At 43.1% G+C, this 13,383-nt stretch overlaps 1 protein-coding gene across 1 annotated transcript in view; it reads left to right on the top strand.

Moving 5' to 3' along the window:
* Nucleotides 1–6,047: 6,047 nt before the first annotated feature.
* SLC41A3 (solute carrier family 41 member 3) overlaps nt 6,048–13,383 on the top strand; it is a 175,468-nt gene continuing 168,132 nt past the window's right edge. The window contains exon 1 of the mRNA XM_007950606.1: nt 6,048–6,242. Within this exon, the coding sequence (XP_007948797.1) occupies nt 6,048–6,242 (195 nt within the window). The remainder of the gene's footprint in view (nt 6,243–13,383) is intronic.

Here is a 13,383-nt window from a genome sequence, read left to right as displayed (position 1 = left end):
TCATTCAGCTCTGCTAAAAGATTTGGAAGATAACTACCTGGCCAACTGACTGGAAGAGATCCATATTTGTACCCATTCCAAAGAAAGGTGATCCCACAGATTGTGGAAAAAAATTATCAAACAATATCATTAATATCACACGCAATAAAATCTTTGAAGATAATTCAAAAGAGGTTGCAGCAGTAACTTCCAGAAATGCAAGCTGGATTCAGGAGAGGACGTGGAACAAGGGATATAATAGCTAATGTCAGATGGATCTTAGCTGAAAGCAGAGAATACTAGAAAGATGTTTACTTGTGTTTTATTGATTATGCAAAAGCGTTTGATTTTGTGGATCATAACAAATCATAAATAACATTGAGAAGAATGGGAATTCCAGAACACTTAATTGTACTCAATGAGGAACCTGTACAGAGACCAGGAAACTGTCGTTCAAACAAAACAAGGGGATACAGCATGGTTTAATATCAGGAAGGGAGTATGTCATGGTTGTATCCTTTCACCATACTTATTCAATCTGTATGCTGAGCAAATAATCCAGGATGCTGGACTATATGAAGAAGAATGTGGCATCAAGATTGGAGGAAGACTCATTAACAACCTGTTATACACAGATGACACAAATTTGCTTGCTGAAAGTGAGTATGACTTGAAGTACTTACTGATGAAGATTGAAGACTACAGTCTGCAATATGGATTACATCTCAATGTAAAGAAAACAAAAATCCTCACAACTGGGCCAATAAGCAACAGCATGATAAGCGAAGAAAAGATTGAAGTTGTCAAAGACTTTATATTACTTGGTTCTACAATCAACACATACGGAAGCAGCAGTCAAGACATCAGAGGACATATTGCAGTGGGCAAATCTGCTGCCAAAGACCTTTTTCAAGTGCTGAAGAGCAAAGATGTCTCCTTGAAGACTAAGGTGCACCTAACCCAACCCATGGTATTCTCAATTCCCTCATGTGCATGTGAGAGCTGGACAATGAATAAGAAAGACCAAAGAAGAGTTGATGCTTTTGAATTGTAGTATTGGGGAAGAATGCTGAAGGCACCATGGACTGCTAAAAAAAAAAAAAGTAACAAATTTGTCCTGGAGGAAGTGCAGCCAGAATGCTTCTTGGAAGCAAGAATGGCCAGACTTCATCTCACCTACTTTGGCCATGCCATGTTGTCAGAAGGGACCATTCTGGAGAAGGATATCATGCATGATAAAGTGGAGGGTCAACGCAAAAGAGGAAGGCCCTCAACATGATGGATTGACACAGTGGCTGCAATGATGGACTCAAGTATAGCAGGGATTGTGGAGCTGGCACAGGACCACGCAGTGTTTCATTCTGTTGTACATAGGGTCGCTATGAGTCAGAGCCGACTTGACAGCACCTAACAACAAGAACAACATAGAGAGAGAAACAGAGATTTATGAAGGGTAGCAGGGAGGGGGAAAGGAGAAGCTTTTGTTTGGGGGGCATTGAGTTTATGCTAATGGTGGTAGAATATTTTGGAAAAGGATAGCAATAATGGTGGCACAACAGGAAAAAATGTAGTCCGTGAGCTGTAAATGTGGAAGTTGTTATGTTGGTGAATGTCTTGTTTATGTTTTCACCACAATAAAAGTAAAAAGAAAAAAAAAAAAAAGAGGAACAAAGTAGGAGGCCTCATACTTCAAAACATATAACACAATTACAATAATTAAAATAGTTTTGTAATGCTTTAATGCTAGACATATAGACTTATGGAATACAAGAGGAAATTCAGAAATAAATGCAAATAGCTATGGCCAACTGATTTTTGACAAAGGAACCAAATCCACTTAATGGGAAAGAAACAGACTCTTAAACAATGGTGCTGGCAAAACTGGATTTCCCCATGCAGAAAAATGAAGGAAGATCTTTTCCTCACATTATACAGAAAAAATAATTCAAAATGGATCAAGCACTTAAATGTCAAATGTAAACCATTAAGTTTTTTTTCTTGAACATTTTATTGTGGTTTGTGTGAAAGATTACAGAACAAATTAGTTTTCCCATTTGACAGTTTATACACATTTTCTGTGACGTTAGTTGCAATCCTCTAAATGTAACAACATTCTTCCCATTCTCTCCCTTGGTTCCCTGTTCCATTCACCCATCTTCCTTCCCCCTTCCTTCCTTCTGAACTGTGTTTTTGGGCAAATGCTGCTCTTTTGGTCTCCATGGTTGATGTTTCTGAAGAGCACTTCTTCATGGTTGACCAGTGATCTCCAGGGGTTCAGTTCTGGGTTTGACCTGTGTGTAAAGACCATAGTTTCAAGGGTTCCCTCAATCTCTCAGAACAGTAAGTCTGATATTTTTTATGATTTTGAATTTTGTTCTACATTGTTCTCCCATTCTGTCCAGGACTTCCTATTGTGATTCTGATCAGAGTGGTCAATAGTAGTAGCTGAGTACCATCTAGTTCTTCTGGTCTCAGGCTAGTGGAGGCTGTGGTTCCTGTGGTCCATTAGTCCTTTGGACAAGTTGTTTCCCTGAGTCTTTGATTTTCTTCATTTTTGTTTGCTCTGGATGGGAAGAGTCTAATAGTTGTATCTTAGATGAATATAAAGTCATAAATTTCTTGAAGGAAAATATATGAGCAAAACTTTGGAACTTAATTTTTTTTTAATGATAGATTATCAAACAGAATAATAAATGCGTGAACAACAGAAAACAAAATAGGTATCTGAGAACTCATAAAAGTTGAATAATTTTGCTCACCAAAAGACTTTCTCAAAAGAGTAAAGAGACAACCTACAGACTGGGGGGAAAAAAAAAAAAAAACTATGAGAACAATAAAACTGATAAAACTCAAATATCTAAAATATATAGAAAATGTCTACAACTTAACAACAAAATGACAAATAACCCAATCAAAAACTAAGTATAAATCATGAGCAGACACTTCACCAAAGAAGATACTCAAATGGCCAACAGATAGATGAAAAGATGCTCAACATCATTAGCCATAAGGTAAATGCAAATCAAAACACAATGAGATTTCTCTCCCACTAGGATGGCTAAAAAAACTAAAAAAATAGAAAATAACAAATGTTGAAGGGAATGTGGAGAAATTGGAACATGCATTAAATGTTTGTGGGAATGGAAAATGATACAACCGTTGTGGAAAACAGCCTGATGGTGTCTCAGAAAACTAGAAGTAGAGCTGCCATATGACCCAGTAATTCTACTCCTAGGTATATATCCAGGAACCTAATAGAAGTGACTTGAATAGACATGCACACCCATGTTCATCATAGCCTTGTTCACAGTAGCAAAAAGATGGAAATAGTCTAAGTGCCCATCAACAGATGAATGAATAAGTAAAATGTGGTACATATTTACAATGGAATACTACTCAACAGTAAAGAAAAATGAGTTCCCAAAACATCTTGGAACATGGATAAACCTGGAGGACATTATGTTGAGTGAAATAAGTCAATCACAAAAACAAATATTGCATGTTCTCACTTTGAAGAACTGACAAGAACAAGTAAGTATACAGAAACTGGAAAAAAAAAAAGTGGGACTTGCTTTAAGAGACGTTCTGAAAAAATGCTTTGGGAATTCTGGGTAAGGAAGTGTTAGGCTCTGACCAGGAAATGAGAGAGCCCTCAAATATGAGGAATCATCTCCAGGGGCCTGTGAGGTATGGTGGGAGCGTGGCCTGGGTATGTATGGGAGCCTGCAAAAGGGGAGCAGGGAGGAGTAGTGGTAGTGGTATGATGGTGGGGATGGGTGCAGGACCCACCTGAGGACCCAGTGTGAGGCAAAAGTCTGTGTCCTGGAAAGAGAAGAGGTTCCATGGATGTTTTCTCCCAAATTGTGAAAGGCCTTGAATGCCTGGCCACAAAATCTAAGTTTTCTCAGGTGATGAGCTGACAACTGAGAATTTTTGAGCTATTAGGTAACTTTCTTAGAATTGTACCTATGGGGAATTGACATGAAAAGCATGCATTGCTTTTGGCAAGGAGATGGATTAGAAGGTTAATCACAGCTGTGGCAAAGGTGGTGGCCATGAGTTGGAGAGGAAGGGTAGATGTGGGAGAGAGTTGGGTGTAGAGAGTTTGGATGTGGGCTTAGAGTGGTGGTAGGAGGTCAGAATGAAGCTTAGGTTTCTGACAGCACCATTCATTGAGGGAGGAAACTTGGGAGGGTGGGTTTGGAAAAGATAGTTATGAAAGACTGGTTGAATCTGAGGTCCTTGTCTTTGTCCACCGAGGTATTTGATATATGTCCTGAAATCTCAAGGGAGTGATCTGAGCTGGAGAGAGATGTGGGAATTGTTGATATATTTGAAATAAGTAAACTCAGGTGTGCACACCCGATTTTACCCAGTTATCTATTGCTACAAAGCCACACAAATGTTTAGTGGTTTGCTTAAAGCCAGTTATTCACTCTGATCACAAGTCTGCAGTTTGGCCATGGGTCAACAAGAAAATTTTATGTCTGCCCTGTGCAGCATCAGCTACCTGTCCAAGGTAGTGTGTTCAAATGGCTGCGAGCTCAGCTGGGCTATGGGCTATAGCACCTGTTTGTGGTCTCTTCACATGATTGCTTGGGCTTTCTCACAGCACTGGGGCTGGGTTTAAGTAGTGTGAGCATCCCAAGAAATAAGAAGGGAAAGCTTTCAGTTTTTAAGATCTGAGTGCAGAAACTGACTGGCACAGTGTCCTTCCAGTCAAGATGGAAGGGAGGGGACAGCAATGCCAGCTCTTCATGGGAAAAAATGCCAAAGGGATTAAGGACCAAACCCCTAAGAGGGGCTAAAAAATATTGGTTGAGTGAATGAGTAAATGAATGGTGTGAGCAAAGATGTGATAACAGGTTTGAGGGAACAGTTATTCGAGAATTTGGCTGGAGTTTGTGAGGCAGGGGATAAGCTTGAGATGGTCAGATTATGACTTAGACCTAGGCTAGTGAGGGCCTTGAGCTTCAGGCCAAGGGTATATATGTGATATGAACCAGGTCAGGTGCCTAAGATGGTGGTGGTGTAGGAACAGGGGCAGGGGTGAGGCCTAGACCAGTACCAGTATTTGATGAGGGCTGTAGGGGAGTATGAATTGGACCTCCAGCTTTGGGCCTCTGCTGGCTGTGGCCTTAATCACTGCGTCTGCCTGCTCTTAGGCCTGGACATTCTGTTCCTAGCGCTTGTGGAATGCACAGCTGACACCCAACAATGGAACCTTGGAATCAAAGTTTCCCAGCCACTCCTCTGGGTCAGGTGGTAGTCAGCAGGGCATTAGGGCTGTCTAGAGGAAGAAAGTGAGGGTTGCTTTGGAAGCACATATACAAGTCTTTTGGGATCTTGAGAGAGAACGAAGCTGTGTTTCTTCTGTGAACATAACTTCTTCCTGTGGAGATGAGTCCCTGAAAACTCAAGTCATGGTGGCCACCATACTCCATCTGGGGACCTGTGGGCTATTTGTGGGCTATTGACCTTGAAGAAAGAAACTCCTCATAGGGCTCTATACCTGGCCTGATGAGGTAGGTCCTTTCTGGCTGAGATCTCTTTAGATCAAGGCCACCCAGGGCACAAGTGCAACATGGATGCCTTCTGTGGTCTTCAAGGCCAGGCTTCATGTAGTCTTTTGTTCTGTGTGTCCAGTGTGCGCTAGCTTGCTGGGCTGCTGAATGATGTCAAGGTCAGTGCTGAGGCACAGTGAGCCTCCTCACAGCAGGCTGGTAGAGGAGGTCCTGGCTAACAAGGGGCCACTATCTGAGGGAAACTTAATCTGCAGGGAGTGGCCTGCATGAATTGGTGGGAGTCTCTAGAATGAGGCTTTGAGTCACAGTAAGCTTTGTTCCTCATTCCCTGTTTCCTTTGGCTCTCGACTGAGCAGAAGCTGGGAGCCCTCCACAGGTGCAGGCATCTGCCAACCGGCAATCCTCTCCCTGTGTGAATTTCTCAGCAAAAGAGTCCTGGTGTGGGTGTGCAGACGAGAGGATAGAAGATGCCCCTGGGCCTGGACTCCTGGCCTTGCACCTGTTTTTGCTTTTGTTCCTAGGAATGAGGCTGGCAGCCTGACCATGGGGGTCACCCAGCTGAACCTGGAGTTCCGCTTTCAGGGCAAGAAGCTGAGAGGCTTCAGCTGTGAGCTCATCCGGTCCCCCTACGGAGTCTTCCCTGAGAGGGTGCTCACCACTGCCTGCCAGATCATGGTGCCCATTCTCCTCTCCGGCCTGGGCATGATGACTGCTGGCCTGGTGATGAACAAAGTGCAAGTGCGTACTCGAATTCGGAAAGGCATCTTGAGGTCCTGATGGGTGGTGTTGTAGAGAAACCAGAATCTCCTGGTACTATTGGATGGGAGGAGGGAAGATACGGGGAAGTGAGAGGTTCCCAGAGGGAGGGCAACTCCTGAGCCTACCTTTCTCCCTAGAGCCCCAAGGCTGGATGGTACCAGTAGCAGGGTCTGCTGGATGCCTAAGTGCCTGTAACTCACAGAGCACTGAGGGCTCTCATGACCCCCAAAGGTCAGTCAGGAAAAGCCTGTTAGCCCCAGAAATCTAACTGTTTTCCTTCTAATGAACTTGGACTAATTAATTTAGAAGGTTGTGAGTCCCAGGTCTGCCACTCACTAACTGAGTGAATTATTTAATCACTCTGTGCCTCAGTTTTCTCATCTGTAAATGTGCCCACTTACAGGTGCTTGTGATGATTATATGACTGGTGTCATAAATCCATGGGGGCACCACTGTGATGTACTTACCCCTCCTTAATCCCTGTGTAGCTCCTCAATGGAAAGAGAAGGTCCCAAGTCCAGGCTGAGTGTTCAGGCAATTTAGTGGGCACTGCCCCCTAGGCCTGAGAAGCCATTGTGGTGCTGGCTGGGAGACCAGGAGGCAGGGTTGGCAAGTGTCTGCATGCCATTTCTGCCATAGATTCCAATAACATTATTTGGATTATTGAGGGCTTTCTCTCTGTCTACTTAAACATTGCAGTGCTAGTATATTTTAGGTAAATTAGAAAAGATATGTGTGAAGGAGGTGGTGATTGTTATTAGGTGCTGTTGAGTCAGTTCCAACTCATAGTGACCCTGTGTAAAACATAATGAAGTACTATCCAGTCCTGAGCCATCCTCTCACATTGCTGTGTTTGACCCACTCTGTGGCCACACAGAGTGTGTTGTGGCCACTCTGTGAAGGAGGTGGGTGCCCATAATCTCACAAATGCAGATAACTGCTGTTCACAACTTGATGCATATCTACCAGGGCTATTTTCTACATGTATATAAATCTATAAGTAGATCAGATTATGCTATATAATACTGCTTTGTAGTTTTCTTTGCAGCCCATGGTACCCCTCTGTATAGCATTCTATATTTTTAAGCATAGCTGCCATCTTCTTTTTTGGGGACTGTCCAGTGTCCCCAGTGTAACTGTCTTAGAACTGAAGAGAGGCAAGCCACACTCACTGTGGCCAGTTAGTTGTCTGGGTGCTAGATGTCTTCCCCAGAGGCTGCTAGGCTGTGTCTGCTTGTGTGCATCAGTGGCTGGCATGTTTACCAACTCATGGGTCTTGGGACTGGGCAGCGCATATTCTGCTGGCCAGCTAGACTCAGAAAGTCGGTGCTGATCTTGGTTTACAACATCTCTCCTGCCTGATGTCTTCACCCTTGGAACTATTCCAAAAGTTTGTCACCTCTTCCCCAGGATTGTCCTGAAAATTCTGAGGAGAGAGACGACATGCCCTAAGCCCTCTCTTTTGAACCTTTTTCATGGATTCTGTGGAATCTTTCTTGATCTCTCCCACATATAGATTTCCTCTCACTGCTGTGGTGGGTAGAAAACCCTAGCCCCACCTCTACAGGGATATCTTAGGAAGAAGTTCATGCCAGGGACTCACCTTGAACATGGAAGTACCCAGCCTTGCTCTTCTGTAGCTCTGTGGGCTTTTGCAAGAGACATCTCTCTCTTTAGGCTTCCCCAACCAAACTCACTGCCATTGAGTCATTTTCAACTCACAGCGACCCCCATAGGGTTTCCGAGGCTGTAAATCTTTATGGAAGCAGACTGTCTTATTTTCTTCCACAGAGTAGCTGGTAGGTTTGGTCAAACCACCAACCTTTTGGTTAGCAGCCAAATGCCTTAACCACTGCACCACTAGAGCTCCTTCTTCAAAGTTAGGGCTACTCTTTCCAGAATAATAAGTAGGGAGGTATTTGATTGTCTGATCTAGTAATACTGCCACTTACTTGAGTAGTTTTCAAAGAAATGTTCTTGCCCTCTTTATCCTCATCTCCTTGTACTGTGTCTTGAGTGTCCAGAGGAACTGTTTTGTGAGAAGAACAGTGAACTGCTCTCCAGGACATCTCCTCAGGAAAGACGGTTTCCTGTCCTTGCATGTGGATGTGGGCAAAGTCAGGAGGCTTCATGTAATCAATAGGAGTCCTATGGATTTCTCCAAGTTTCTGCCATTTGAATCCCAGTTCTCTTTCAAAGTGGACCTGTGACAGCAGTGCAGGGTACTTTTCTCATAAACTTCCCTAGGACCAATTGAGAAACACTGTCATCCTTCCTGTGTTTTTCTGACTGTAGTACCCATTGAGATGTTTCAACAAACAGATGCCACGCTGGAGACACTCACTCATCTGTGCCAAAAAATTTGAAAGACAGCTACCTGGCCAACTGACAGAAGAGATCCATATTTATATCCATTCCAAAGAAAGGTGATACAACAGAATGTGGAAATTATTGAACAATATTGTTAATATCACATGCAAGTAAAATTGTGCTGAAGGTAATTCAAAAACAGCCGCAGAAGTATATTGACAGAGAACTTCCAGAAATGAAAGCTGGATTCAGAAGAGGTCATGAAACAAGGGATATTACTGCTGATGTCAGATGGATCTTGGCTGAAAGCAAAGAATACCAGAAAAATGTTTACTTGTGTTTTATTGGCTATGCAAAAGCATTTGATTGTGTGGATCATAACAAATTATGGATAACATTGAGAAGAATGGGAATTCCAAAATACTTAATTGTACTCATGTACAATTAGATCAGGAGACTGTCATTCAAACATAGACCAGAAGACTGTGCATAGACCAGGAGACTGTCATTTGAACAGAACAAGGTGATACTGCATGGTTTAAAATCAGGAAGGGAGTGTGTCATGGTTGTATCCTTTCACCATACTTATTCAATCTGTATGCTGAGCAAATCATCCAAGATGCTGGACGATATGAAGAAGAACGTGCCATCGGGATTGGAGGAAGACTCATTAACAACCTGAGATATGAAGATAACACAACTTTGCTTGCTGAAAGTGAGGATGACTTGAAGCACTAACTGATGAAGATTAAAGACTACAGTCTTCAGTATGGATTACACCTCAACATAAAACAAACATCCTCCCTCACAACTAGACCAATCAGCAGTGTCACAATAAATGGAGCAAAGACTAATGTTGTCAAAGATTTCGTATTACTTGGTTCCACAGTCAACACCAATGGAAGCAGTGGCCAAGACATTAGACGACAAGTTGCACTGGGCAAATCTGCTGCCAAAGACCTCTTTAAAGTACTGAAGAGCAAAGATGTCTCCTTGAAGACTAAGGTGTGCCTAACCCAAACCCTTGTATGTTCAATTGCCTCATATGCATGTGAGATCTGGACAATGAATAAGGAAGACTGAAGAAGAGTTGATGCTTCTGAGTTGTTGTGTTGACGAAGAATACTCTGTCAGAGAGATACTACCAAAAGAAGTAACAAATCTGTCCTGCAAGAAGTGTAGCCAAATGCTCCTTGGAAGTGAGAATGGCCAGACTTCATCTTCCTTACTTTGGTCATGTTGTCAGAAGGGACCATTCCCTGGAGAAGGATATTGTGCCTGGTAAAGTGGAGGGTCAATGAAAAAGAAGAAGGCTTTCAATGAGATGGATTGACACAGTGGCTGCAAGAATGGGTTCAGGTATGGCAAGGATTGTGAGGCTGGCACAGGACTAGGCAGTGTTTCATTCTGTTGTGCATAGGGTCACTATGAGTCAGAGATGACTCAACGGCACCTAACAGCAACAACAATGGCCAGAAGTGAAATCACATATGAAGTCTTAGCAGCTCCTGCTTTGCACATGAATTATTGATGTCTTAAAATAAGCTGAGCCTTTGTAGGAAAACAGATTGGAGAGGGAAAGCAAAAGGTTTATTGAGTATTGATACCCAAGGAGACAGAGAGAATCACTTCTCTAAAATTCTGTCTCCTTGAGCAAAGGGGTAAACATGATTGTATAGGGAAATGGGAAGGGGGTTGAAGATCCCGTGGACTGCCAGGAATGTTTTTGTTCTCTTCCCTGGTTACTCCAGACTCAGCATCTCTCTTCCCAGGGTCGTCTTGCTTCATAGGTTACGGCTCTCAGCCAAAACCAGTCGTGGAAGAGGGTTATGTCAGTCCTGAGAAGAATATATAATTGAAAACAAAAAATCTGAAGAACTCAGCATCTGTAAAGAGGTTGGTTATTCTATTTACTTAAGAGAGCAAAAGGAAGGAAAAAATAGCAAGTTAGTCATTATATCTACTATCATTAATATCTACTATATCTACTATGATTAATATCTACTTTAATCATGCCTGCTAGTCTGTTAAAGTTCTGTAATTTTCAGTGAGGGGCCCTTTCGGCCTTCCACTTCAGCCTTTCATAGGCCAATTGCTCTGGAACTCAGAGATCTTCCCTTCTGGACAGCAGGTCCTTGAGTGGTTTACTCTAGGTTTTCTGACCCAGGATCATTCCTGAATGCCTCATGTTGAAATGAGGTTCTGAAACCTAGAGCCACTCCTAGCAATTGTTCTCAGACACTCCACTTCAAGGACTTGTCTCCACTGTCCCATGTCTCTGGGAATCTGTCTCACAATCTGGTTATGCTTGGGGACTGCAAGCTCCTCTTGATTGAATGTTTAACCTGGGAATCCTGGGCTGAGTGCCAAGTTGATATGCTATTCACTTTCATGGGCTGAAAATGTATTTATAGGAAGGAGCCTGGAGAGAGATACCAAAGATGTCCCTGGAGGCCTTGTGCAAGTCCTGCATGGCCAGCTGCACCCCAACACTGGATGTACATGCAGTGTTGTCCAGAGCTCACCCCTCCCTCTGCTTCTGCAGGAACAGATACATAAGCCTTGTCAGAGGGGCTTTCACCTGTATTGTCTCATTGAATCCTCTTGACAGCTCAGAGCAGCATGGCTTGTTCATTCTCCACACTTCATGGGTGGAGATGCTGCAGCTCAGAGTGATGTGAGGGTTGAGGTCGTGCTGCCTACCACCTAGCATGCCACTGCTTAGCAGTGCAAAAACCAGTCTCACCAACACCAATTCAAAAGAACCCCCTCATGCCCTGACCCATCCTTGCCCCAGAGCAGCACACCTACTAACAGGGACCCACCCTTGACCCTATGTGACCACCTCCCAGCCTTGGAACTTATGAACCTGTGAGCTAGGACAAGTCCCTGCTCAACCCAGGGGCTCCCAGGCTGTCAGCACCCAGTACTGTAGCCTAGGCCCCACTGTCAGGTGGCTGGGCCTCGTTTACTCTTTATCTCTGGGCTCTGAGTGCCCTTTATGGGAGCCCAGGGATGGAGGCTCAAGTGGCTAGAGTATCAATTCAATTTTTCAAAAATTTATTTCTCAATTATCCAAGTAATGTGCAAATATTTCTTTAAAAAAAAAAAAATACTGCACATAACATGGTTATATTTGTGTAGCAAAATACAACCTAGCAAGAGTGTCTGGAGGGTGCAGCTTGAGGTATTCAAGAGAGAGCTGCAAAAGTATGGCCAGGATGCAGAGCCCCGGAAATACAAGAACCATTTCTGATTGATTTTAGCCTCCACAGTTACCAACAGGCGATTTTAAAGTGTTGCTGAAGAACAATGGCAATGTAAGTGGAAAGTAGGAAACAAAGTGAAGAGAGATTTTCTGGGAAGAATTTAAAACATTTATGATGATGGCTTGATTATAAGGTGAAGGAACAGGAAGGGGCTAAATCCTGGCTAGCAGAGCCAGAAAGATCACTGAGTTGCAGTCAGTGAGACTAGGGAAGAGGGACATCCTCACAGGATGTCTCAAGTTTGTGATGCCAGTAGGATGTCCAGGGAAGATGGACAGGTAGGTCTAAAGTTTAATAGGTAGATCTAAAGCTCAGAAAACAGATACGAGGGGGAGAAAGAGTGAGAGTTGCCAGCAAAGAAACAGTATATCTGGCTGCTTTTGGCTATAAATGATAGAAAACCTAACTCAAAGTGACTTGGGGAAACAAAACAAAAAAAACCCAGCATTGTCTAAAACTGGCTAATTCACTGGACTAGCAGAACGGCCCAGGATCTCTTCATTTTCCACTCTGCTATTCTGTGTTGACTTTGTCCCAGAATAGTCCCTGTCCTGGAGGTATGTCTTAGGTCTCTAGACAGGACTTCCCAAATTGTTTCATAGCCCCACACCTAAAGCACCCATTAGCAAGGAGGATGAGGCCCCCAGTCCTTCTAGGACTCTTGTGGAAAGATAAGAAATTTAGGGAAGGTATGGTGGATATAGGGAAGATAAAAGAGTGTGCAATAGGTGGTAACTGAAAGTGAAGCATGAAGGAAAGTCAATTTAGAAAGGTCAGAAAGAGTAATAGGATCCCACAATGGATACAAAGCAAGACTAGTTAGAGAGGTAGGGATAGGATGAGAGAGAATGTAGTTATGGAAGCCAGGACAGAGAAAGTTCAGACATGTGCAGATCCTCAGCAAATATTGGGAGAGAGGAAGTGTCATAATATAGAGGAAACAGGGGAATTAAGGTTAAAAGGGACCATTAGATTTGTCTATCTGAAGGCTACTGATATCACTTAGGGTGTTGAGTTGTCATTGAAGTGAAGATGGAACTCATTCAAATTTTAGTGAAACTGGGAAAGAGATGGAAAGCTTCAGTGGCAGGGGATGGTGGGTACTTGGTTTTGCTTGTAGTCAGGGAGACAACACACAAGCAGAGGAGGCTGGAGGAAGGGGCATAGAATTTAAGACAGGTAGAGGACACTGATCTTAGAGGCAGGAGCTGAAGGAGGTGGGTGGGTGTCGTTGAGCTGAAGTTCTGTGTTGGGAATAAATATATAGTGGTCTCTGTACTATTTTTATTATTTATTTATTTATTTATTTATTTTAATTAATTAATTAATTATTTTTATTAGGATTTGGGTGAAGATTTACAGAGCAAATTCACTTTTCATACAGCAGTTCACATATACCCCGTCTCATGTCATTGACCAAAATTTACAATGCAGCAGCTCCCCTCCCACCTCCCCTCCATAGTCACCTCCTCCCAGTGTCCATCCCTTCACACTCTTCTGCACCCTGAGAGGCCCATTGTCTGCCAACCCTGTATATGATC

This window comes from Orycteropus afer, unplaced genomic scaffold, assembly GCF_000298275.1.
Source record: "Orycteropus afer afer isolate SDZICR_OR568_19922 unplaced genomic scaffold, OryAfe1.0 scaffold00282, whole genome shotgun sequence".
Taxonomy (NCBI): Eukaryota; Metazoa; Chordata; class Mammalia; order Tubulidentata; family Orycteropodidae; genus Orycteropus; species Orycteropus afer.
This window is presented reverse-complemented; position numbering and strand designations above follow the sequence as displayed.